We start from the raw sequence: 25,257 nt of genomic DNA on the forward strand, positions 1-25,257 counted from the left end.
CAGGAACACAATAAAAACTTTTATTGTGTTCTCCAAAAGGTTACTGATATCTTGCAGGCTGGCTAGATGAACAGCACTTCAAGTCCCAAACCTCTCCTCAGGGGCACCTCAGCCATTCCATGTTTGTTAAAGTTCACAACCAGCTCGCTTAATTGATCAAGTACTTGGTTAAATGACTCGGTGAGGCGCGGTTGTGGTAGTGGTCGAGTCAACAGCGGCGTATTGGATGGTTGCTGCTAACACTGGAGTGAATTTAGGAGAGGGTTTGAAAAGGCTAAACGGACAGAATTTGACTGAGTTTTACACCAACGTGAAGATCACTTAAAAGCCATTTTCTATAGCTGCCTAAGGCGTTTGCACGGTGCTGTATATTAACCGCTGAGCCTTTCCGGGCCCCCAGCTCTGCATGCCGAAGGGCCTGTCGTTCCGGACACAGCTGGACGGCCGCGAGCCTCGTTTCCACTCCTTCATCATCACCCGCGAGGACGGGTCCCGTACCTACGGCTTCGTCTACACCTTCTACGAGGAGGTGACCAGCCCGCAGATCTGCGCAGCCATGCAGACTCTCTACCAGATGCATCACGCGGAGCACACCTCCGCCGCCACGCCGACGGCCTCCGCCTCCTCGTCCTCCTCGTCTTCATCCTCCAGCATGGATTCGCTGGCCAGCAGTCTGGACGAGACGGATGGCTCCAGCCCGGGGAAGGGGACGCCGGTGGCGGGGGCAGCGTCGACGCCGTGCGAGGGCTGCTCGGGGGCGTATGACGCGTCGCGCGACACGCTGTACGTCTCCAAGGCGCTGTGCCTCATCACGCCCATGCCCTTCATGAACGCCTGCCGGCGCTTTCTGCGGCAGCTGCACCGAGCCGTCACCGCTACCCAGCCGCCCCCCCTGCCGTTGGAGAGCTACATCCACAATGTGCTCTACGAGGTGCCACTGCCCCCCCCCGGCCGCTCGCTCAAGTTCCACGGCGTCTACGAGCCCATCCTGTGCCAGCGGCCCGGACCCGGAGAGCTACCCCTGGCCGACTTCCCCCTGGGGGAGGCCTTCCAGCTGCTGGGGGTGGAGAACCTGGTGCAGCTGTTCACCTGCGTGCTGCTGGAGATGCAGATCCTGCTCTACTCTGAAGGTAGGGAGAGGTCGTCATGGTGACAGCCGTTTTCTGTAACTGGAGCAAAAGTCATCAGACGTTTATATTTAATATTATGGGAAGAACTTATTTTGTAGAATGTAGACTTGGGTGGCATTACAGTAATACTATATACCAAGGTATTTTGGATATATTTTGGCATGAAAAATTAGGTGCCAGCCAAGTCTAGTGAAAAGTTTGCATTTTGAATATCAAAATATCGATATGTACAACAGTTTCGCAATCATCAAACTGAACTATTTTGAACTGCTATTTGAATTTTTAACGTTTGAATAACTGAGTCAAGGTGTGTGCGTGTGTGTGTGTGTGTGTGTGTGTGTGTGTGTGTGTGTGTGTATGTATTGGCATGTATATATTACATTGCGGGGTCCAAATGGCCCCACACTGTGATGAAAACCTGTTATTCCGGTGTTGTGGGTTCTCTGTCTGTGTGTGTATTTATACACATAAATGAAGCTTCTGAGTTTAGCCATTCAGCCACTGTAAAAGAGCATTTCCTGTTCGGCAGTGTTGTCCATTGTGATTGGTCCTTACGTGTCCAGGAACAGGTGATTTTAATGTGCTTCAGAGGCGTTGGGACACTAGGAGGCGCGTTGTGTTAAACCTTGGTGTAGCTTCATGTACAGCGGGAGGCAGTTTTCTGTTTGATCAAGGCCCCTAGGAAAACAGCAGCTTCAGCACTGATTTTGAAAGGCTTGTCTGGCTTCAGTCGGCTGCCTGGCTGCTGTGACGTTTCTGTACTTTGGTGTCCTTGTAGGGTGTCTTCAGTGTAATGGGATTAGGGTAACCCTGTATGAGCTTACATGGTAAAGTGTATGAAGCAGGGTACAGCGAGTGGGGTTAGGTTATCCTGTCTTAGGTGACCTTGATTCTGAACAACTCTAAGCAGCATTAGAGAGCCAAAAGAACCTCGTATTGAATGAAGGGAGATGATCAGCCCTTGTGTTTACAGGACTTGTTCATCCCAGTCCCCACACTTTTCAGGGACGCCATCACAGAGTCATTGTTTACAATAAATCAGGGCCCACAGGAATCCACGACCAGTTTTCCCCATTCTCCCCTCTCTTCCGTGATAAACTTTCTAATTCACTGCACATTTTCTACTTTTCATTAGCCAAGCATTTTGTAATTGGTTCATTAGGAGTGTGCCATTAATCACTTTACTGGCTGGGACTCCTGGTGTGTTAAGGTAGAGAGAGACATCTGGACTTCGTTTTGGACGGAGCCTCTGAGCTCGTTTGCGTCTCTCCTACCCTCATGTACTCAACATGGCCTCCCCTAGCTTTCATCTAAAAAAAACTGAAGTCATTCCTCATTATTAACTTGATCTCTTGCCGGTGGGATACCACGAGATCTGCAACTGGATCCATGTGAGGTATAGCTCTGCAAATTAGAGACTAGAACCCAAAACGTGTTGGTGCCTTGCATCTGCTATTCAGTATTGACTGGTGATTTTGCCATTTAGCAGATTGCCTGTGGTATTAACGGGCACCTCTGCTCTGCCATGTTCCTGCTAACCTGGCAAATGTCCTTATTTGAAGGGTATGAAAGTCTGTCCACAGGATCGATGAGTTCTGATTGGTTTGTAAAGTTACATGAATGTAGCCGAGCTGAACCTCGCTGAAAAGGCTGGAATGGCTGGTGAGCTGCTGTAGAGCTTCGTATGTTTTGAGTTTGCAGAAGAACATGAAACGTGTCTTTAAAATAAAAAAAAAATAGCCAATGAAGGGGCTCGGATGGAACGTTCTGTTCCTTCTAGGCCGAAGGCTTCGGCTTCAGCTCTTGATTTCTGAAAGCGACTTGCTGGATTTCTAGGGGAGCGAACCTGGTGTTTTGGGTGTAAGACTTGAGTGAAAACACTTCAGGAATTGTGGTTGCTATGGGCCCTGATCCCCGGGATCACACAGAAAGCCTCACCGGAGATTATGGTTTCTCATGGTAAGTAATTGGTGCTCGACTTTTATGCCTGACTGCCCCCCCCACCCCAGATGAGAGAGCCAGAGTTGTCACATGGGGAGTAGAAACCCCCCTGGGTCCTAAATTCCCACACATCCATGCAATGACAACCTTGTATTATGCTGGTCAGTGGTGCTCTCTGGCATCATTGTTTATGAGCTAGAGAGGGGTTAGCCTTGTGAATTAACTTCTGGCAGAAGCTGTGTTATGAATATGGAGAGTGATGCTTTTTATGCTTTTATCACCTTTGCGTCTTTTTGTTTGGGTTTAACTTTGATCTTGAAAAGACCAGGGTTGCCACATCTGGCTCACTTTCACGCTCATGTATGAAATGTTACGGCAAATTTATATTATTCCATCATAAACCTAAAATTAGCTATATCAGAAGTGTTAAAAAATCGTTACATGTATGTTAATGTGTGCGCATGTGCATTTACTAAATATCAGATTTCGCACTGACCGCACCTTAGTGGTGGGGAACGTTGGTCTGGCTGTCATGTGATCTGTGATGTGAAGGAAGACTGAAGCTTTGAGGAAGCATCCGGTTTGTTCAATAAACTGGAGGAGAAACGAGTGATTTATTTACTTGCTGCTTTTCATCAGACTCGTCCTCTGGGTCTAAAATTGGTTGACCTTAAAATTAAACCTCTTTATTTTTAGATTAAGAAAATGATGTGTTCAGTATAACTGAGGCTTCAGGTTTGATGAGGATCTTTAATATAATCACTGTATGGCTTATCCAGCAACCCTGGGCAGAATTTATCTCCAAAACCTAGTAACATTAAGTGATACTTCTATTCTTTTCAATTCTTATAGAATACAAGTTTCCATCAGAGACAATAATGGTTTGCTGATGTACTTATAATTCCTTTCTCCATTGTAAAAATTTTTTAATAAGTACAGTTCACCTCTCGGTGCTGTGCCATGGACTTAACATTTTCTCGGTTAAGGATTTATGGGTCGGCACGGGTCCAGGCAGCCGTAACAACCTGGAGGATTTTTGTGTGGAAGTTAAATTTATTGATAGAAGGGAGTTGAAATGGCTGTTCTCTGTTGTGTTTACTGTGGCAGTCTGCCGGGGTCTGTGTGTATATAAATGATGTATGTGCATTTGGGCCTTAACCATGCGGCCGTTCCTCTGTCTGCAGATTACCAGCGCCTGATGACCGTCGCTGAGGGCATCACTACCCTGCTCTTCCCCTTCCAGTGGCAGCACGTCTATGTACCCATCCTGCCCGCCTCCCTGCGGCATTTCCTGGATGCGCCCGTGCCCTACCTGATGGGCCTGCAGTCCAGAGAAGGGATGGACCGCTCCAAGCTGGAACTGCCTCAGGAGGTGAGTGGCTTGAAGTCTGATATGCACCCCCATTCTGCCAGTCAGTGTTTCCAGGGTGAGATTTGCAACTATACAGACCTATAAGTAGGCATGGGTGATTATTTATTTTTTTTTTTTATACCGTCATACTGTCCAGACATCATACCATGCTATACGGTGATTTCACGGTATTTTCAACAGCTTTTTCGGTATTTTGAAATATGGGTGAGTAAAAATCGCCCAGCTGAATAAATTTTGCTGAACGTGGTGGGGGGGGGGGGGAGGATTCATGATTTCAAAATGCCAGAGAATACCTAAACCCCTACATAAGTGTATGATCTCTGCAATTATTCCCTATAGTGAGGCAGTGCATTAAAGCTGTCCGTCAGCACAGTAGGGTTGCCTGTGGTAGACCAGATTGTGTCCCCCCCCCCCCCTCCCCCCCCCAGTATGTCCAATATCTGTTTTCCTGTCATTTTTTCTTCTCTGGAACACGCAACGCAATCGGATCCATCTCGCGATGGAAAGTGCAGCGGTTACCATCAGAGTCGGGCGTCACGGCGATAACATTCTAACGAGCGCCCGCATTCTGATGAGCATTCTCGCTCCCCACCCCCAGGGGGGCGTTAATCTCCCCTCCCCCGCATGAATTTTAATTATCCATCCGGCCTGCAGTCCGGCCTGCAAGAGCGTGCAATCTGGGCAAGCAGAGCCTCTTCCACTCTCCCAAATCCAATTTTCTCTACCTCTTTTCATTTCTGTTTCTCCCCTCTGTTCCTCCCTGAAGATTCCTGCATAACGAATTATTGCTTTGGAATATTTCTTTGAAGTTCTGCTGCCCTAGAATGTAACTGACATAAAGAATCTTTAGGCAGAGCGGAGCTGAAAACGCTGCGCTTTCTACAAAGGGAATAAATAATGACTGAAGATCAGGAATAAGAATCTATACTTATTTTTATCCCATAAAGGCCTTTGAACTAAGATTAAACTTGTCCTTCCGCTCAGGTGTGTCCAGACTTTGCCTCCGTAAAGGACCATATCGATCGCTGTTAATTTCAGGTGTGATTTTTCGTATCGTCATAAGCAGCCCAATGCATTGAAATATGGGCAGAGTCTTTTTACCCTCAGACTGCGGCCAACCATGACTCTTGACTCGATCAGTGTCACCTTCCCGTAAACGTACGCGAAAACACGCTCTGTGATTCTGAGTGGATCTGCACGATGACAGCTTCCAAAAGGTTGTTCTTGTTGGACATGGAATTCTGAGATGTCATTGTCATCTCAAGCCTGTTGGGTGGGGGAGTTGCCAAAATAAATAATAGTAATAAATAATAACAGTAAGGTATAAAAGAACAGAGGGATACCTCTCCCTTATCACCAGAGAGATACTGAGAGATCAGCAGTATTAGCAGTATTCGGTCAGTGATTCGCCCGTCTGCATTCACGTCTGGGGGGGGCAGCCACACTCTCCTGTTGGTCACCTTCCTGAGTCTACTATCCATCAGCCGCCTCCACCGCATCACATGGTCCACCGGGCCCTGCCCTGAGGGTGGGTGTGTGGATCATCCCTGTGTTTACGCTCCACTGTACAAATCCACTGTAGGATATTTTTCTTACTGAGGTTATACCGCACTCTAAATTAAATATTTTTCCATTTCTATTCCATAATACGCACCACTTGTAAATGATTTGGGATGTTAAATTGAGGTTAGAGCTGGGATCCCCGAGGAATTGCCTGAAAATGGTCATCAGTCATCGTCAGACACCAGAGCTTTTCTTGGTGCTGCTGGTGTTGCTGGATTAAGACTCAGAAGCCAGTGTCCCACCTGGCAGGACCTTTGCTGCAAAGCCGCTTACTTTACTTTGTGCAAGGACGAGAGGCCAGGCCTCACAGAGAGATGATGGGATCAGGTGTCTGCAGGCCTGCTCTCGCAGATGTGGCATCTGCGGCCTGCCTCCCCCAACCTTTTCAAGGTGTACGCTTGCTAGCCTGTGGCTCCCGAGATGTGCACATCAAACGGCGCTTTCTTCATGCTGAAATCAGTGCGAGGAATTCAGCTCTCGGCTGCCTGTGAGGTGCGGAGCGATATCTGCACTGTGGCGCGCCAGGGAAGACTAGGATAAGATTATACTGAGATTTAGACATTCAGTGTGGTGTAATCTGCTATCCTGTCATGGAGGGGCACCGTAACGCGGTTTCGCGACTGGCGGGGCACCACCCAAAAATGGGTCACAGGAGAATTTTCATCAAATCTCAGAATGTATGATTAAAAAATATCTTCATTTTTTTCTGTTGTCAGTTGTATTTTATTATTATTATTATTATTTATTTATTTATTTATTTTTACCAGTGCATGAAGGATTACTGCACTGCTCTGTTTACTTTTCTGTACTAATTTTCGTAAAATAAATTTTGGTTAAAAATTTGAAGAATCTGGAACTTAGTGGGCAAGGAAATAAACATTCATTATTTGTGTGAGAATAATAAACGTGCAGTTTGCGAGATCGGTCCTGCCCATAGGCCCTTGTAGAGCTTGACTGGAAGGCTCCATCTTCTCCACAGGCCAACCTCTGCTTCGTGGACGTCGATAACCACTGCATCGAGCTCCCGGAGGATTTCCCCCAGTTTCCCAGTAAGGTGCATTTAATCCAGGAACTGAATGAGGTGCTACTGCACTTTGGCCTGTCGCCTGAAGGGGGCGACCCGCTCAGCCCCACCCGTGGCCAGCTGAAGAGCCGGGCGCTGCACGACCTGGTGGACGACCGGCGGAACGGAAACCTCGGCGGCGAGGCGCTGGCGGTGCTGGAGCGGCTGCAGGACTTGGCCACGCGCACGGGCGTGACGGTGGGCCCCGTGGGGCCCTTAGAACGGGCAGGCGAGGCAGAGGGAGAGCCGTGGACCCGCATCACCGGCCAGGAGGAGGAGCTGCTAGAAGCCCAGCTGACTGTGCAGCTGAGGGAGGTGTTTGCCAACCGCTTCGCCAACATGTTTGCCGATTACGAGGCCTTCGTCATTCAGAGCGCCAACGACCTGGAGTCCTGGCTGACCAACCGCGAGCAAATGCATAACTTTGACAAGGTAAGGCCACTCCCACCTTTCCATCCACCCAATCGCACGCCAACTCCACTTGGTCAGTGCGCCCAAGTTTGTGCCTGGTAAAAACAATTTAAAAATGCAGTTTAACTGTGCTGATGAGTAACAATTAATCCAGAAAGAAACCCTTGTGACTTTAAGTATCCTGTCGTGGGTGATGAGTTATCATTGTTTAACAAGAAAAATACAAAAGCAAAATAAGAAGTGAAGAGGCTCATGGGATACCTGTCGCTACTCTCCACAGACATTTGTCTGCCTGCCAGATGAACAAAGGTGTTGTGCAAATGCAGCCAGTCTTATTGATATCTTGCTAATGGTCTGGACAAGATTAACATTCTAAGATAATTATGAGTCTCTGGGCTGTCGTCTCTAATTAAATTTCCCTCCTTCCCGTTCTCCCCCACTTGATTGACAGTCTACATAGGATGGGGGATTGTGTAACCCCCCCGGGACTGCCGTAACGGGTCTCCCGCCCGTTTTCTCTTTCCGGCCGATTTGATCTCCAGACCAGCGACCCTCCCCCTTATTTAATGAAAGCGTGGTCCGTTAAGATTAATTGCTGTAATGATGCCGATCATCAGGGGTCTCCCGGTGGCGTTTTCTCATTGAATTTCCCCCCCTCCGGCGTTTGCCAGGCGTCCTTCCTGTCCGACCAGCCGGAGCCGCATCTGCCTTTCCTGTCGCGCTTCATCGAAACCCAGATGTTCGCCAGCTTCATCGACAACAAGATCATGTCTCAGTGGGAGGAGAAGGACCTGCAGCTGCGCGTGTTCGACGGCCGCATCAACAAGATGCGGATGTATGGCGTGCGGGCCCCCGGCATGCGCTCCTCCGGGTACCAGCGCTGCACCATCCTCCAGGACTCAGGTGGGGGCGCTGGACACCAGACACGGCATCAGTTTGAATGTGGGGGGGGGTGGCTGTATGTGAGGAGCCAGATCTATTAATGAACCAATCCTGTCCTTAGAAAAGACAAAAAGTAGCCTCCCTTCCTCCATAAATCCATCTTTTGTAACTGCTTATCCAATACCAGCTGCATTTGTGTGTGTGGGGGGGTCATTTTACTGATTGTACTGTTAATGTAACTCTACATTGTCTGCCCCTTCATAATGCTTTTATATTGCATTCATAAAACGTTCAGTACACCTTCATAATGTATTCATTAAGTATTCATAAAACATTCATAAACATCATGTATGTATACCTTTACATCTTAACATCCCTTAACAGCTGTTATATACATTAATAACAAAGATTATAATTGTATAATCGTGTAATGTTTGTTATTAAAGTATATTAAAGCTGTTAAGGGATGTTAGGATGTTATGGTGTACTTGCATGCTGCTTATGAATGTTCTATGAATGCATTATGAATGCTTTGTGAAGGTGCACTGAACGTTTTATGAATGCTTTGTGAAGGTGCACTGAACGTTCTATGAATGCTTTGTGAAGGTGCACTAAATGTAAAGTGCTACCATCTACTTTTTTAGTCAGAGATGGATATAGTAACCGGGTGAGCACTTCTGTTACTCAGCAGTTTTTATAAGAAGAAAATGATGCAGCTAAATTGCTGATGCCTTTGTCCAGCTGGGTACCTTCAAGGGCCTCTACCTCCAATAGCCTGGGGCTGTTTGATCCCTGCTCCTATCCTGGAAGTGTGCTACGGTGCTCCTGTTTTGTGTGTGAGGAGCTGTCAGCAAGGCAGGCGTCCCGTGCACGTGCTGCATGGTGGCTCCCCTTTTATGGAAATGTCAGTCTGTCCGGCGTGTGATTGATTGACCACCTCGGAATAGCCTTTGAATTGCATCGAGCCGTTGGAGGGCTTTTATTCGGATACCATCTGTAGCAGCTATTAAAAAAAAAAAAAAAAAAAAACACTGTCGTCCTTGGTTAAGTAAAGATTTCAATGGCTTGGATTCATTAATTCATGCCGTGGAGGATCTCGTTCGACGTGACTTCGCATCCCAAGTAGGTACAGTGATAGGTTAGGAAAAACACCTTGGCAATTAAATTTCAGCAGTATCCGCCAGCAGCGTGAACATATTCTGGTGTGATGAGCTGGCAGGGTGCCAGGTGGCCGGCGACGGGGCCTCGGCGTGATACGGTTCTGAGCGACACGGGTGCCAAGCCGTTTGACCCGTGGGTGGCGCCGGTAATTTAAGAGGGAGAGGATCATTAGGCGTGAGCTGGAGTCCTAGTTCAGTGCCATGGTGTCCTGGTCACCGTGTCCTGCAGAGAGTACGTCCGACAGCCAAGTCCTGCCTGGGGATGTCTTTAGAGCGGACGCTCTTAAGGTGGCCTTGCTTTAATTCTGCGTAGCAAGCATTCCATCTCCTTATCCTCAACAGCCGTCGTTTCAGCCGCCTTAATGAAAGTGGTAAAATCCCGGCTAGGATATTGTCTGCCGTCTGCTCCCCCTCCCCCTCTGCATCGCCGCCTCTTTTTGGTGACGCCCCCCCACATCACGCCCTCTCCTTTCATTGCTGCCGGTCGTTGGGGACACATGGGCTCGTCCCCATTAGAGATGTCTGCCCTTTGGTTGTGAGGTCACACTTTGCCTTGGTTTGAAAGTGCAGCCTCCTTAAAGTCTGTCTCTGGCTTAAATCCCGGTGTCTTTGCTGCTCACAGTGACCTTGCAGCATGTTAAAAAATGCTTTGCGCTGAACAAAATATATTCTTGGTAGACTGAATACCAATTCACAGGGTGGTGCATTGGTTAGCATGGTTGCTTCACACTTCTGGGACCAGGGTTTGAATCCCTGCTCTAAGTATAAGTGTGTGGAGTTTGCAGGTTCTCCCCGTGTGTGTGTGTGTGTACACACCCTGCATGGGGTAGGTGCCCCATCCTGTACGTTGCAAGACTCTGGACCCCGCGATCTTGCATAGGATAAGCGGGTGTGGAAAATGGTTGGATACATATCCTTTCTATTTATTTTATGGCAGTGAATCTGGGCTTAGCTCTTAAGGGTGCAGCAGGTTGCCGTAAGTCTCACCAACGCCTTCAGTACCCTGTGTTCTGCTGATACACATACACACCCTGACAAACTGAAGACGCTTCTGAGGCTTTTGTCTTTGCGCGACGGGGAAAAGGCTCCAGCTACGGCGGATGTTTGTAGATGTCATGGCTTCACGTCGGGTTTGGGAAACATCTCTCTCTTCCCGGGCTGGGCTGGGCACTGTGCACAGGAGGTGCTGATGGTTCACTCGTCCTGCTCGTGGCATTCCCTGCTGGGTGCCACAAAAGAGATCACAGAGGATGGAGTTAGAGCAGAACAATTTTCTCAAGCATAGGGTGGGTGCGTGTTGGACCTGGAACGATCTCGCTGTGTTTGGGCCGCCAGTGAGGGTAGAACAGCTGGAGTGGAGGGACCGCTGTTTATAAAGCCGTCACTTGACCCTGGATTATGGACCAGTAATACCTTGATTTCCCCCCCTCCCCCCCGTAGCCCAGGCCATCGAGCAGAGGCTGATGAAGATCGACCACACGGCCATCCACCCGCACCTGCTGGACATGAAGATTGGCCAGGGCAAGTACGAGCAGGGCTTCTTCCCCAAGCTGCAGGCCGACGTGCTGGCAGTGGGACCGACCAATAACAAGTGAGTATTCCAGGTGCCTGGAAATCACCAATCAGAGACTGTCAGGCCTCATAATATGACCCACCCCCCTCAGAATGGAGTATTGACACGTTAGCCAATGAGGGACTGTAATAGTAATAGTTGGAATTACACTGGATTGTAACTGAAATGTGAACAGTGTTGTTTTTTTCGGGAGAAACCCTTTATACCAAAAACAATGATAGCATGAAAAAGCATATTTAGCCTGATGTGTCTAGTCATCTAACAATGTGTCCATTGTCATGTTGGTCATGTGACTAGCTGTGTGACGCTGTGTTCAGAGCACAGTCGTGTCGGTCATGTGGCCGGGCCTTTGTAACTCGATGCTCATTCACTTTTAGCAGGTGGTTCAGTCGCACAGCTCCCCCTCAGCGCAGAAAGGAGCGGCAGCACAGGCAGCACACGGAGCACCTTGTGCTGGACAATGACCTGAAAGAGGTTCGGTCGACCCTCCACCCCTGACCTGCCCACCCTCTATTCCTCACCGCCCCCTGGTGGCCAGACTGCTCTACTCTGGTCCCACCAGGTCCACGCTGTGTCCTTTTTATTTCCCTTTTTATTTTGTTTCAACCAATCAGTTGAAAACTCTGTGACTGTAACTCTTTATACTCGGCTGGTTGGTTGAAACGAAACACTAGTCCGGATTTTTACTTTCTGGAACTGAAATGTCCAGCACTGTCCATCTCTCCATCGTGATTAACCAGGTCTGTGGCCCCTCCACACACAGAAGACAGATTTGTCTCAGTGAAACATGTCCCCCAAAACAAATGTGCTCAGTTTAAATATCCCCCATTGAAGTTTATTTCCTGGCCATTGCCCCCAGTATCCTGCAGTCAGGCTGAGGTCAGGCTGGGGGAAACCCCCCCTCCCCACCCGCTGTGTCTCTCGTGGTATGTGCTGTCCAGCCATCTGCATGCTGTTTTCTTTTCTCTCTTCAAACCCACCCCCGGTTTTACTTTATGTTTCTGTACAATGGGTGTGGGCCAGTCCCCCCCTCCAGCAAGCAGAGGGGTGTCTGGTTCTGCGAAACCCCATGGCATTCTGGGAGTGACATAAGACATCTCCCCCTCCAATAAAACCTCCCAAAAATCCTTCTCAGCGTGCTGCCTGGTATGTGCCAGACCTGCCAGCATGTGTTAGACCCCCCCAGCCCCAGCTTCCTAAATCACCCCCTGACATAGATGCTCTGTAAGACTCCTGAGTAAATGTATTGCCATGGTTACCAACTACTGAGAAACATGGATTATGACATCACTTTTTTTATGTATACATTTTCTGCCCTTTTACATGCATTAAAACTGCTGTATTTTGACACACAAGATGGCTGTCAAACATAAGCTCCACTAAACAGTCATTTTAAAAGCAACTGTAATGTATTTTGACAGTTTCCATAATGCATTATACATGGGTACTTGGACTGTAGTTTTTGTAGATGTTTGCCTTCAGTCAGGTTCTGTATTTCAAAGCCTAGATCCGCTCCTGTGAATCGCAATATTACTGCACACAGCTGGTAACCATTGCTTATTACAGCATCTTCTCAAAGCCAGTTTAAGAATTTAAGGTCTCTGTCTTACTTCTTATGAATGTTTCTCTGAGTTATTTTTTCCCTAATCCCTTAACTTGGTTCTTTGTAAGCTCAGTGAACAGTCACAACAAAGAGTGGGCCTCAGGAGGGGGCGGAGCTAAATGCTGTACCTGTCTGGGTTTTTGCAATAGAAATACATGCAGGAGGCACGCAGCCTCGGGAAAAGCCTGCGGCAGCCCAAACTCTCGGACCTCTCTCCCGCCGTCATCGCCCAGACCAACTGGAAGTTCGTGGAGGGCCTGCTGAAGGAGTGCCGTGCAAAGGTAAATTCATAAATCTTTTCATAAACCCATTAGAAACCCTGAATGGGTTTCGCTTCAAAGGGGATCAAGATTATAGTTGTTTTTTCTTTACCTCCATGGGGAAACTGGCCACTTTTGCATATCCCAACTTTTGTTCTTCATTAAAGACACAGGTTTAGCTGTATAAGTCTGGGGGATCACATCCCAAAGTGAGCCAGCGTCCATCTCCTCAACAGGAGTCGGGGTTAGTGGTCTTGCTCAAAGGCCCAACAGTGATATGATTACCCCACCAGATATGGGATTGGAACCCACAGTGTTCCGGACAAGGGCACAGATCTCTGATCCCTACAAGCGATTATATGTTTCATTTCCCAGTTGACCTAGTTGTCCAGGGGGGTGTGGATTTAATATGGTGCTGTCCTCTCCCCCACCAGACTAAGCGCATGCTGGTGGAGAAGATGGGCAAGGAGGCAGCGGAGCTGGGCCACGGCGAGGTCAGCATCACCGGCTTGGAGGAGAACACGCTCATCGCCAGTCTGTGCGACCTCCTGGAACGTATCTGGAGTCACGGCCTGCAGGTCAAACAGGTAAGCGCATGGCCTTTATGCCTGCCGTCTCTGTTCTGGTCAGCCTGCCACAGTGGTGGGTGAAGCTAAGCTCCTCGATGGGCAGCACTGCTGTGTGCTGTCAGTCACTGTCTGGTTAAATATGATGCGAAGCCAGTTAAACTCGTCAGTGGTTGGTAAGGGAAGATAATCCCACCTTCTGTGGGTTTGCACAAGGGCATAGCTAGACGTTCTGGTCCCCTGACAAAATATTACCTTGCCCTCCCCCCCATCCAGTTTTGTAATGTAATGTATACAGTTTTGTAATGTATAATTTTACATATTTTACATATCCCTGTAAACTGCTGGGCCCCCTGAATCTGTCAAGATGCCCTACTGTCTGATTTTCCAAATCTGATTTTTCCCCATTAATACAATGCCAATATATGTCCTTTGCTCTGTTGTACAGTGCAAAAAGTTTAAATGTTCTTCCATAGTGTGAGGCTTGCAGAGGAGACGGATAATCTGTGAAAGGAGAAGCTGTTTCTGAATATTAAACCGTTTAAACCATAAAGCAGAGATTTTGCTGCCTTGTGATTATCAATGTCTGAGAGCGGCCCTGTTCCCTAGCCCCCACTGAGTTTTTGCCCCCCTCTGTAGGGCAAGTCTGCCCTGTGGTCCCACCTGCTACACTTCCAGGCGCGAGAGGAGAGGCTGGAGCTGCAGGCCGAGTCGCCAGGTGAGATCACCTGTTACTTTTTCTTTTCTTTTGTTTTGAACTGAACAGATTGGAAAAAAACAACCTGCCCGCTTTCGGAGGCTGATCCCTTATCTGTTTTACTTTTCACCCCCACAGTTTCTTATGGGCCAGAACGGAGGAAGTCAGAAACGAGTGTGGGCTTGCCTTATCTCAGAGTGTCGCTCATGCAGGATATGAGGTTCGTCATGGGGCTAGTTTCATTGCGAGGATCTCCAGGCTGGCTGTCTCTCGTCTGCATTTCCATTGGGGCCACATATCTCCACCTCTGCTTATTTGTGCCCTCCCCATACCCCAAAACCCATCTAAATTGACTCATAAAACAAAGGTCACCAGCCCAGACATCAAATTAAGTGGCTCAAACCGAAAAATAGAGGTTTTTAAAATCGTTGAGGTCAGTGAGCTGAAAGTGGACGCCAGCTTGAGCCGGCCGCTGTTTCCTGTTTCCTGCTCAGTGCGGAGCCCACAGCACACTTACGGTCGTTACTGTGTAAGCAGGAATGTGATGAAGACGGGTGGTTCGAATCTGAATCCTACCCCCCCCCCCCAGGCACATTCAGAACATAAGCGAGATCAAGACGGAAGTAGGCCGTGCTCGAGCCTGGATCCGCTTGTCCCTGGAGAAGAAACAGCTCTCGCGGCACCTCAAACAGCTGCTCTGCAATGTGACTTTAACAAAGTAAGAGTACGTCTGCGTATCGGGACAATGCCAGCAGCTGCATCTACGCATACATCCACGAACACACACACACACACACGTGCACGCACATACATCCATACACACACATTCACACGCGGACGTACACACAATAGAGCACACATGGTGCTAACCCGACGTGGTTAACTCCGTAGATATCATGAAATTGCGCACAACATCCAAAAAACTATATCTCATTTTACCGCAGACATAAAATTGCCTATGAATACGTAAGTTGGTTCAAAATTGCTTGTTTTCCTACAATAGCAGGCCTGTCTGCTGGGGAGTAAAAAGCACAGATTGAATTCTTCCGAAAACTGAAATAAAAACCCTAAACCATTATAGTCCCAGATAGCGAAGGGCGGTTTTATTTCCTAGAGGAGCCGGTACACGGAGAATGAACAAGTTCATTCTTTGGGATAAAACCATTAAACCCAGTTGACAGCAGCTCAGAATGTGGTCCTTGGGGTAATGCATGTCAGCCAGATGTCATGCATTAATACACTGGGGCTTGAGAGTTGTGGGACTGGTAGCCTTTTTTACCGGTATGCTGTACCCCGTACCCTGCAGGAAGCTGTACAAGCGCTACGCCTTCCTCCGCTGCGAGGAGGAGAAGGAGCAGTTCCTCTATCACCTCCTGTCCCTCAACGCTGTCGACTACTACTGCTTCACCGGAGTCTTCACCACCATCGGTGAGCTTCCTGCGTGCTGAGCCGGATACCGTTAGCGCCCTGGTCGGTTAGCATGGCCCCTTGCTTTGACTTCCTCTCGTTCCTGTAGGCCCTAAGCATTTCTGTTTCCTAGCTGCTCCTCAAAGTGCTGATCCGCAGTGAAAACCAAGCGTCTGTTTGAAGATTTTCAGAAGGCATGAATCATTTCACACCCAGAAAAACATGTTCACTGGATTCTACTCACACTCCACAGTTATGCCTCAGCGTGTCATTGCTGAGCTCAAGGATGTCTGCCTGAAACTGTCACCTAAATGTGAATATTTCCACACCTGAAAGCTGAAGATGGTTGGTGCAGTATCTCGGGACAGTAGCCGGGCTTTGACGTCACATCGATCGTGGACCTGAATCCATTTTACTGTCCCAGCAAGCTGAATAATTCAGCACCCTGTGGACCGACAGCTGTGTCACTGAAAGCCTTTGTGGGCGGAGAAGATTCAGATTCAGTTCATGCGCTATGCTTGACCAGCATCGAAATGAACCGAACGTGGCTGCAGAGCTTAACTGAAACTTGGGAGCTTTCATGAAAGCTGGTATCGTTACCCATTTCGGGTTTGGTTTGTATCTGATGCTGCGCCGGTGGCAGTGACTGAATGCTGACGCAGTGTGCACTGGCAGAGAGCTGTTCTTGCAAAATCTAACCACAGTATTTACACAGCATCACGTCCCAGAAATGATTGAAATACACAAAATAACCAGAACCTCTTCCTCTATCGTCTTCTGTTATCTTACTTTTGTTCAGCCTTTTAAAGATTGTAAAGATAACAAGTATTAATATATATGAACTCTGATCTTTGGCAAAGTACATGGTTTATCAGCAACTCACAACTGGCAGCTGAATCCATCCATCAGATTTACCTGCATTTTACCCAGTACTGGGTCACGGTGACTAACAGCTGAATAATTAAGCTAATGATTTTTATTAGTAGTGCAAAACCAGTATTACAAATATTACACTGCATTTATAGTTAGCATAGCATGTTCACAAAACTGTCCATGTAACTTTTTACATTAAAGGATTTCCTTTAATATAGGTGTAACATCTTCATAATTATATAATAATTGTATCAGAGCGTGTTTGAATTCTGTGGCGGGCAAACTGATTCTGTCATTGGGCCCCTGAGCAAGGCCCTTAACCCCCCCAGGGGTGCTACATGCTGGCTGACCCTGTGCTGTGACCCCCTCCCCCCACACCAAGATTGCTCTCACCTGTATATGTCTCTGTCTCGTGGGGAGAAAGATGGGGTAGACGAAAAGAGAATTTCCCCACGTGGGTTAATAAAGTATTGCTATTCTGTTCTATTTACTGTTTGATGTAGGTGACAATCAGCAGTACGCCATTCTCTTTGTGAAATAGAAGCCTTTTAAAAATATACGTGCTCAAGTATAACCACGGCGACTCACAAAGCGCTGTGTTCTCACTGATTTTTGTCCCTGCAGTGATTCCGTACCATGTGGTCATCATTCCCATCAAGAAGCTGAGCAATGCTATGACCACCTCCAACCCCTGGGTGTGTGTGTCGGGCGAGCTGGGTGACTCAGGCGTCATGCAGATCCCCAAGAACGTGCTGGAGATGACATTCGAAGTGAGTGCCGCCATGTTTGCCGGGAATGATGCTGCGACGTCTTCAAGTTCTTAATTTAATGCTCTCTCACACTTATCCCTCGTTAGCTTCAGTCCTCTGTCTAATGGCCATGTCTGATATCTTCATTGTGTCTGCTGGTGTGTCTGTGATCATCATTTGTCACCATGTCAGATATGCCAACCTCTACCGTGAACAGTCTCTCTACAACAACTAACCTCTGTTAAATATTCATCTGGCTGCTCTATGAGGCCACAGCAGGCCGGTTACATGGTGATAGTTGCAGACTTCTGTCTATGTCACCACTGCGCTGTCTTTTTCCCAGTGGCTCTGCATGTGACCAGTTTACTACAAAGTTGTGCCTCCCCATAGCAAGGCTGAAAGCCAGTCACAAGTAAATGTCTCTTAGCTGAAATCACATGCTTATTCTAATGACACATTTTACTGTTACTTATATTTTCCACACTGTTTATAATGAAAACATTGTAAACCTGCAACCAAAATGCTTTAAATGTAATATTACTTAAATGCTGTGATGGGTTGGCCCCCAGTCCTGGGTTATTCTCTACCTTCTGGGAGACTCTGGACCCCCCAAGACTCTGCATAGGACAAGCGAGTTTAAAAATGGATGGATGGATGACTTGAATGATGAGTGTTATTAAAACCTCATAAGGACAAAACACTCACTAAACCCAACCCACATTTTGCCATCTGTTCGTTTTCTGCTGCCGTGGTCTTTTCGGGGCCATGCCTCCCTATCTCTCCACGCTGTGACCCATCATGTCCTGATGCTGTCTTCCTCTTCCAGTCTGCTTTTAGGCGCCATCACATACGTATCTCCACAGCATTCAAGGTTAGGTTAATCCTCACTTTTCCCAGCCTGGTCGCCGGGCCGCTGTAGGTCCTGGTCCTCACCAGGTTCCCTCTGTTTCTCCTCAGTTTTCTGGGAATGTTGGGTTTTCCATGGGTGCTGAAGTTTTTTATTGTTCTCACAAATGTTTGCCTCACTAACTTAACTAAGTAAAGTACAGAAATGCTGCATGCCCCTCTTATGCAACTAACGCTGCAGCAACTCCAGCTGCAACTAGCTGTCTCCAGAGGAGTTTTTAATCTCACTAACAAAACCTGAATACAGTCGCCGCCGGTCGGCTCACCATCGCACATCGGCAGTCGTGTTCTCCTTGTCTTTCTCCACCCACCGTTGTCTCTCTCCTCTACGTTCCAGTGCCAGAATCTGGGCAAGCTCACCACCGTCCAGCTAGGCCACGACAATGCGGGGCTGCTGGCAAAGTGGCTGGTGGACTGTGTGATGGTGCGCAACGAGATCACTGGACACACCTACAAGTAAGTGCTTCGCTCCAGACCTTAGACTGACCGCTGCGATTGGCCCTCAGCCTGTCCAATAGCCCCCCAGCCTGTCCTATAGCAACCTTCTCTCAACAGTTTTATGGTCAGTTCTGGCTCTCCCAGCACCCTGGTACATTATGGGTACATTATGTACCGAACATGCATGCTTAATGCTGTCTGGCCTGCTTGCCCCCCCCGCTTCAGGTTCCCCTGTGGCCGCTGGCTGGGAAAGGGCGTGGACGATGGTAGCCTGGAGAGGGTCCTGATTGGCGAGTTGCTGGTGCCAGCCGGGGACGAGGAGGGGGGGAAGACGTGCCGAACCCCCCCACAGCAGCGTTCCCCGACCCAGGCCAGGCGCAGCAGCATTACCTCTATAACTGGGCGTGGTGGCAGTAAGTAAGGCTACATTTTTCACCCAGGGTGCCCTGCAGCCTACATTTATCCCAGAATTCCCCTCTCCTCCAAAAGCAGAATTACTTCTCACTCATTGCAGATGCTCTTTATTCTCTGCTGTATTCCAGGCGTGCAGTAGTGACATGGATACTCTGGCAGAATCAGGGGGGCAGCACTTGACAGGGGCCATTGAATATGTAAAATAAGTAAAAATCGGTGTCAAGGTGACATTTTGCAGGGGGGGGGCATAATATCTAGGTATGCCCTGGCTGAAACGTTGTGCTTAAACCGGGGGGTGACTGTAGATGTATTAGCTGACAAGTTACCTGCTTTTACAAGGCTTTGGCCCCCCCACCCTTGTGTGAAGGACCAGTGGAGGCTGGAGTTGGCGAGTGACAGCTGGTGAATGTGTGGCCCTCGTGTCCCTTTTGACTGAGTCGGTGCCCAGAATCTGACCGTCACACTAACGGTGTGGGTAGCAGCCACTCTGCTCAGTTTGCTGCAGAACAAGATGCCCTGTGGCAGTCCGTGTCTTTAGCACTTTTAACAGTGCTAACGGCCCTCGCTTCTCTCTGCTCTCCCCGTGCTTTATGGCCAAACTGCTAAGGTGAGGTCAGAGGGATTGTTTGAACTGCAGCATTTGCAGTACCAAAAAAACAAAAAAAATCAACCCGAAAAGAACGCCGCAGTCTCCGCGGTTCCCGGAGCCTGATTTGATTAGTTTTACAATCTTTCGTTTGATACGGTTTTCTGTTTCATCCACCACCCACTGAAATAAGAAAAAAACACACAGACCGCTTTGCATTTAAAATGCAGCCTCTTCCTACTGGGGACATTAACCTTAAAGTGCTACTTCACAGAGCCCAACTGCGCTCAGATCCAGGAGGCGATTGGCGAGGCGGTGAACAACATCGTCAAACACTTTCACAAGCCCGAGAAAGAGGTGGGTTCCCCTGCGGCTCACGGCCATGGGCTGACTGCAGTCTCTCTGAAGCGTACATGGGGGGGAGGGGCTTATATGCCCCTCTCTCATTGATCCATCTGTATATTTTAATCAAATCACGCTGCAGCTCCCATCTCCCACAAAAGCTCTGCCTGGCAGCTTTCTCGTCTATTATTACTTGCCTGCTAAATCCTTATCTTGTCTTTTTGTGTTTTGCAAGTGACTGATTTTCTCTCGCTTTAATCTCCATCTTCTGATGTTTTGTTTTAGCCTTGTACCTTTTTAGCACAATTATTGTTCAGCGCCTTGTGACCACTGTCTGTAAGGCACTCTGTAAATGTACTTTATCAAATACGAAATTTAATGTAAGTGTTTTTCTGATTGCTGTAGGCATTCGATGAATTATGCATTTTTTTTTCAAAAGGGTCGCTTTCCAGTAAATGTACAGTTCTTTATAAACATTCAAGGGAAATGTGAATCTTCCACTAGTCCTGCCCAGCCTTGTGTAATTGCTATGCTGTATGACAGGATGTTGTACGTCTTTCTGTGGTGGTTTGGCAAATCCCTTATTTATAGACAATAAGGGCTTAGCAACAGGCTAAAGTGGATGCGATTGGGTGACCACCATGTCGTGCCCCGCAGAGAGGCAGCCTGACCCTCCTTTTGTGCGGTGAAAATGGCTTGGTCTCTTCCCTGGAGCAGTTCTTCCACCATGGCTTCAAGACTGCCCGCCTCTTCCAGAAGAACGTTTTTGTTTGGGACTTTGTGGGTAAGCCTTCATCCAATCACGAGGCGGGACCCGATCAGTCTGCGTCACATGCAGGACTGGGATGAGCTTTGTGTCGTACACAATGCTCTGGCTCATCTCGTTTCTCATACCGCCAAACAGTGGCGAACCTGGTTAAGTAGAAGTGCAGTAGCGCCCCCTAGTGGTAACGCAGCTCTTGTAAAGCATGAAATATATTGCTGTTTTATTTTAATGAAAGCAAACGTGAATGTGGATGGCGTTTTAGATAGCGCTGATTCCAGCTGTTATGATACATTACTTGTATTTTTCATGCACAGATTCGTTAGTCATTAGAGTCTTCATCCTGACTCTGATATTTACCAGTGTATACCCCTTACTACAGTGGACAGTATCACATTTCTTACATCGTTGACACTGTTCTCTTCTCTCGAACCTGTACAGAAAAGGCCACGGCCTACCTGGAAAGTGCTGACCAGGTGGGGGACCTACAGGAAACACCAAAGCCCGTGGGCCTCAGCTGCGAGACCTTCTGCCGGTATGTCAACGGCATCAACGGCACGTCCCGGAGCATCGGCAAGGACGGCAAGTTCCAGCTGCTGGTCTGCCTTGGAGCCAGGTGAGTGGCGAGCTCATGCGCTGGCGGCCATGTTTGCAGGAACGTTTCGATAGTGTCGGAAGACGTGTCTGAACTAAATCCCGCAGGATGTAGGTCAGGAAAGAGGGCAACAGTCGTTAAGACTTCAACTAGATTCATATTTGCGTGTTGCTGAATCTCCTAACTAAGACAACCCTGTGTGCCTTAAAACAGTTTATTGCCATTTACTGATCACCTCTGCCAGCTAATTTAATTATTTTGTTAAAAGTATTGAGTACTCCCAGTGGCCTGCCACTAATAAATATGTTTATGGAGAATTATGTATTGGAGCCAGTTTGGCCCAATGGCTGTCAGCAGAAGCTCTGTGAGAAGCTGCTCCTCTGTGCCCCAGGCTGTGCTAAATGAGAATATTCAGTCTAACCCCCTGTCTTCCTTCTACATTAATATAACTGCATAAAGAAAGATAATCACAGATAATGATGACAGTCCAGGAAACCAAAGCCCAACATTGAACTAAAGAACAGTGCAGAAGGGTTAGGCAGTCAAATGTTCAGTGCTATTTATATGGCAGTAACATCGTTAGAATATAAGCAAAGTCAGAGTAACACAATAAAAACCAACAGGAATTGCTTCTATTCTCAAAAAAGATACTGATACAGGCAGTTCCCAGGTTACAAATGAAATCCGTTCCCTCTGTCTGTCTTTAAGTCAAATTTGTAGCCAATTTGGAAAAATAATAGTACAGCTTATAATAGTTTTATTATTGCTGTGTCATTATTACAATTAACAACACATAAGCTGTACCTCAGACCGAAGGACCCCTGAAGCTGCGTGATGTTTTCATGAGCGTCACAAAGTAGCGTGTGCGTTCATTATTACGAACCATTTAGCCAGAATTTTATAATATAATAGACCATATGGCAAGCCATTTGTAAGTACGAATCGTCTGTAAGACGGACGTGCTTAACCGGTGGACTGCCTTTATCTTGTAGGATGGCTGTAAGAACAGTTTCAGGTCCCAAAGCTTTCCTCAGGGGGGCACCTCAGTCATTCCATGAATTTGTCAAATTTCACCGCCAGCTCACCTACTGTAATTACTCGAGTAATTAACTAACTTCATTTAAATTAACTCCAGGAGGTGTTGATTAGCAAAGTGAGATATGCTAGAGGTTAGAAGATACATTTGATGGCATGTTGAATGGTTGCTGTAAATCCTTTTTAGGATGGGTTTTATAATGGCTAAGCTATGCGTAGCACACTTATACATAACATAATACCATAGATTTACGCAAGCATAATCATTTAAACATTTTCTTTGACTGCCTAAGACTGGCACAGCACGGCATATGAAATTCTCTTGTGATTTCTGTATTTCTGTTGGTTTTCATATAACCTGCATCAATAGACACATTCATGAAGCTCTTAAATTACTGTACACTAAAGTTCATTTTGACCTTTACCTCTTTAAATTTGCAGAGACCGCTTGTTACCCCAGTGGCTCCCCCTGCTGGTGGAGTGCCCCCTAATCACGCGCATGTATGAGGAGAATGCCCTGCTGCGAGACCGAACCACTGTTAACTCGCTCATCAGCGTCCTTCAGACGCTGCACGACTTCAGCATCACCCTGGAGTCCTCCCTCACCAAGGGCGTCCAACTGTAGCCAGCCAAGAGATCAGGCTACAGTGATTTGTACACAAACTTCTGCAGATGCTCAAACATCTACCCCTATACACAATACTTACGTACATACACCTGCAGACTAACGCCCTGCAGCAGGAACAGGAAGAGACGAAGACGTCCGAAATGTGGATTTACTGTAAGAAACAAGATGCCATTGTGTTAGGGCAGCCTTTGTGTGTGTGTTGTCCAAGTATGGACACATAATTGCCTAACTTGCTATTTAACGGATTTTGAAAATTAGTAGCAAACTTAAACCAATGATATTTTCTTAGTGCTAGTTTTTTTTGTGTAAATATCTTTTTTGTGATGCTGGTTCTGAAGAGTTTACTGCACCTCTCAGTGGTCTGTGCATTAGCTTCTAGCCTAGCCCATCTGGCTGAATTTGAATCCTACCCTAGGCGTTTTCCACGTGATACTGCAGAAAGACGAGGTGTGGTAGCGAAAGCTGGCTTTCGTGGTATGTGGGGGGGTGGGTGGTGGGAGGAGCTTCTCAGGAGCAGTGGTTTTCTGCAGACCCCGTGATTTAAGTGTATGGCGCCTGGACGTCTTCACATAGACTGCATGTTGCTCTGCAGCCCAGCGCTGCACCGTTTATGCCCCTAAGTGCTGTGGCGATTGGCCGCTGGCTTTGCACACGCCCACTCTACAGAACTGGAGATCTGAGAGGCCCTTCTTCTGTCATGCTCGAGTGGCAGAGCTTTCAGCAAACGGGACATTCCAGTGTATGGAAGGGGACAAACTGACCCCATGGGCTTCTCCTACCCTCGGATGCCTGCCGAAGGCATGCTTGCACCTGCATTTTTGTTTCTTTACTGGGAACTCTGAGCACTTCTGTGGTTCCAGTATCACGCACATCGACTGAAATCTACAAACCCATACTCTGATTTTTGTCTGGTCATCGTCTAAGAATGGTGTGTATTGTTAAGTGTCTCTCCAAAATTCTCTCTCCCGCACCCAAACAAAAGGATGAATCAAAATACTACTATATATATATATTTTTGCCAAGAATTTCAAGTATAGTCCCATAGTCTCAGGGCTGGTTTGCCTCCTAATTTTTCAGAAACAAAACAATAGTACAAGGAACTGGTAAGTGTAAACTGGCATTTGCATGAATAGCAATAACCTTAATTAACGGTCTCGTTTTTTTCCTGCACAAAGCAGCAACCCACTGAAGGTCCATTCAGACCCATCACAGAATTAACTTGTTTGGGGATAGTTCATATTTTTTAAAATTTAAACATATTTTTTTATTCCATCTGTGGATCCTAATGTCTGATACTGGTACTGATAACATACACCATTTTCCACATGTATCTACAGTTAAAACCAAGTTTTAAAGTCTGGTTGTATAGGAATACATGTCAAATATTTGCACAAACAGCCCCCAAGCCTACTGTTAAAATGTAGTATGCTGCACAAGGACATAATTGTGTTTTAATTATACCCTCCTTAATTCATTAGACAGTTAAATTACTCGTGCATGTGGTTCTGTAGTATCTGCACACCTTCTCCCATTTTTGAACAGGCAGAAGTGAACCAGGAAAAAATCCTAGTGTAAAATTTAGTGTTGGCGATTTTCTGGTGTTACTTTAAGGATGCAATAGATAATCGCCTTTAAAGGTGCCTCAGACTATTTATTAAGGTAATGCATTCATTTTCCAACGACCAAACATTATTTGCTTTATTAAATGACTTGGTGTACACTTGGCAGTGGCTGGGAGATGTGAATTACACGGGCAACACACGAGTTTTCTCCTGTTATACCTATAATACCATTTTGGACAATTTGTCCAAATTTAGTTTTTCCCTTTGAGAAGAATATGGATACGTGGGTGGTGGTTGGATTTTTTTCCTGACTGCAACGAAATGTTAAAGTCCCGTAAGTCCAATACACTGGTATAATTTTAAATGGGACTTAAAGTTCGTTAAAGTTCAAGAGTATTCTTTTCCTCCTTGCATTTTTGTTCTGTACAATTTACATACCGTCACAAGGAACCTCTGAGAAAGACACCTTTTGAAATTGCACTGTACATTTTGAAACCAATGTCCTTGGCCTTGTACATCTGTCATTGTTTTGTCCTATTAATGTTAATGTGAATGATCTGGGTAGGTTACAAAGGATTCCTGAGTCTAAGTGCATATGATCTTTACATATCACTGTTGTGTTATATTCTTTATGGAATCTTTCATTAAAGATGCTCTTTACATCCATTTAAATCCCGTGTGTATTTTTTTTTTGGCTGTACGTAAAATAGTAATATTATTATTCTTGTTATTGTTAAT

General features: G+C 47.0%; 1 protein-coding gene across 8 annotated transcripts in view; it reads left to right on the top strand.

Annotated features, from left to right (window-relative positions):
- Positions 1-25,191, top strand: part of dennd5b (DENN/MADD domain containing 5B) — a 55,570-nt gene extending 30,379 nt beyond the window's left edge. For 3 of the 8 annotated variants that reach the window (XM_049008622.1, XM_049008626.1, XM_049008629.1), the window contains 20 exons: positions 401-1,130; positions 4,256-4,443; positions 6,986-7,501; positions 8,152-8,383; positions 10,963-11,113; positions 11,473-11,569; positions 12,848-12,979; positions 13,393-13,545; positions 14,164-14,242; positions 14,360-14,441; positions 14,811-14,939; positions 15,528-15,649; positions 17,126-17,271; positions 18,077-18,121; positions 18,494-18,612; positions 18,820-19,007; positions 19,869-19,951; positions 20,594-20,720; positions 21,141-21,315; positions 22,771-25,191. In XM_049008622.1, the coding sequence (XP_048864579.1) occupies positions 401-1,130; positions 4,256-4,443; positions 6,986-7,501; positions 8,152-8,383; positions 10,963-11,113; positions 11,473-11,569; positions 12,848-12,979; positions 13,393-13,545; positions 14,164-14,242; positions 14,360-14,441; positions 14,811-14,939; positions 15,528-15,649; positions 17,126-17,271; positions 18,077-18,121; positions 18,494-18,612; positions 18,820-19,007; positions 19,869-19,951; positions 20,594-20,720; positions 21,141-21,315; positions 22,771-22,954 (3,678 nt within the window). In that variant the 3' untranslated portion in view covers positions 22,955-25,191. The remainder of the gene's footprint in view (positions 1-400; positions 1,131-4,255; positions 4,444-6,985; positions 7,502-8,151; positions 8,384-10,962; positions 11,114-11,472; positions 11,570-12,847; positions 12,980-13,392; positions 13,546-14,163; positions 14,243-14,359; positions 14,442-14,810; positions 14,940-15,527; positions 15,650-17,125; positions 17,272-18,076; positions 18,122-18,493; positions 18,613-18,819; positions 19,008-19,868; positions 19,952-20,593; positions 20,721-21,140; positions 21,316-22,770) is intronic. The other 5 variants (XM_049008624.1, XM_049008628.1, XM_049008625.1 and 2 more) reach the window with 3 other exon arrangements.
- Positions 25,192-25,257: the final 66 nt, after the last annotated feature.

Source organism: Brienomyrus brachyistius, chromosome 3, assembly GCF_023856365.1.
Source record: "Brienomyrus brachyistius isolate T26 chromosome 3, BBRACH_0.4, whole genome shotgun sequence".
NCBI lineage: Eukaryota > Metazoa > Chordata > Actinopteri > Osteoglossiformes > Mormyridae > Brienomyrus > Brienomyrus brachyistius.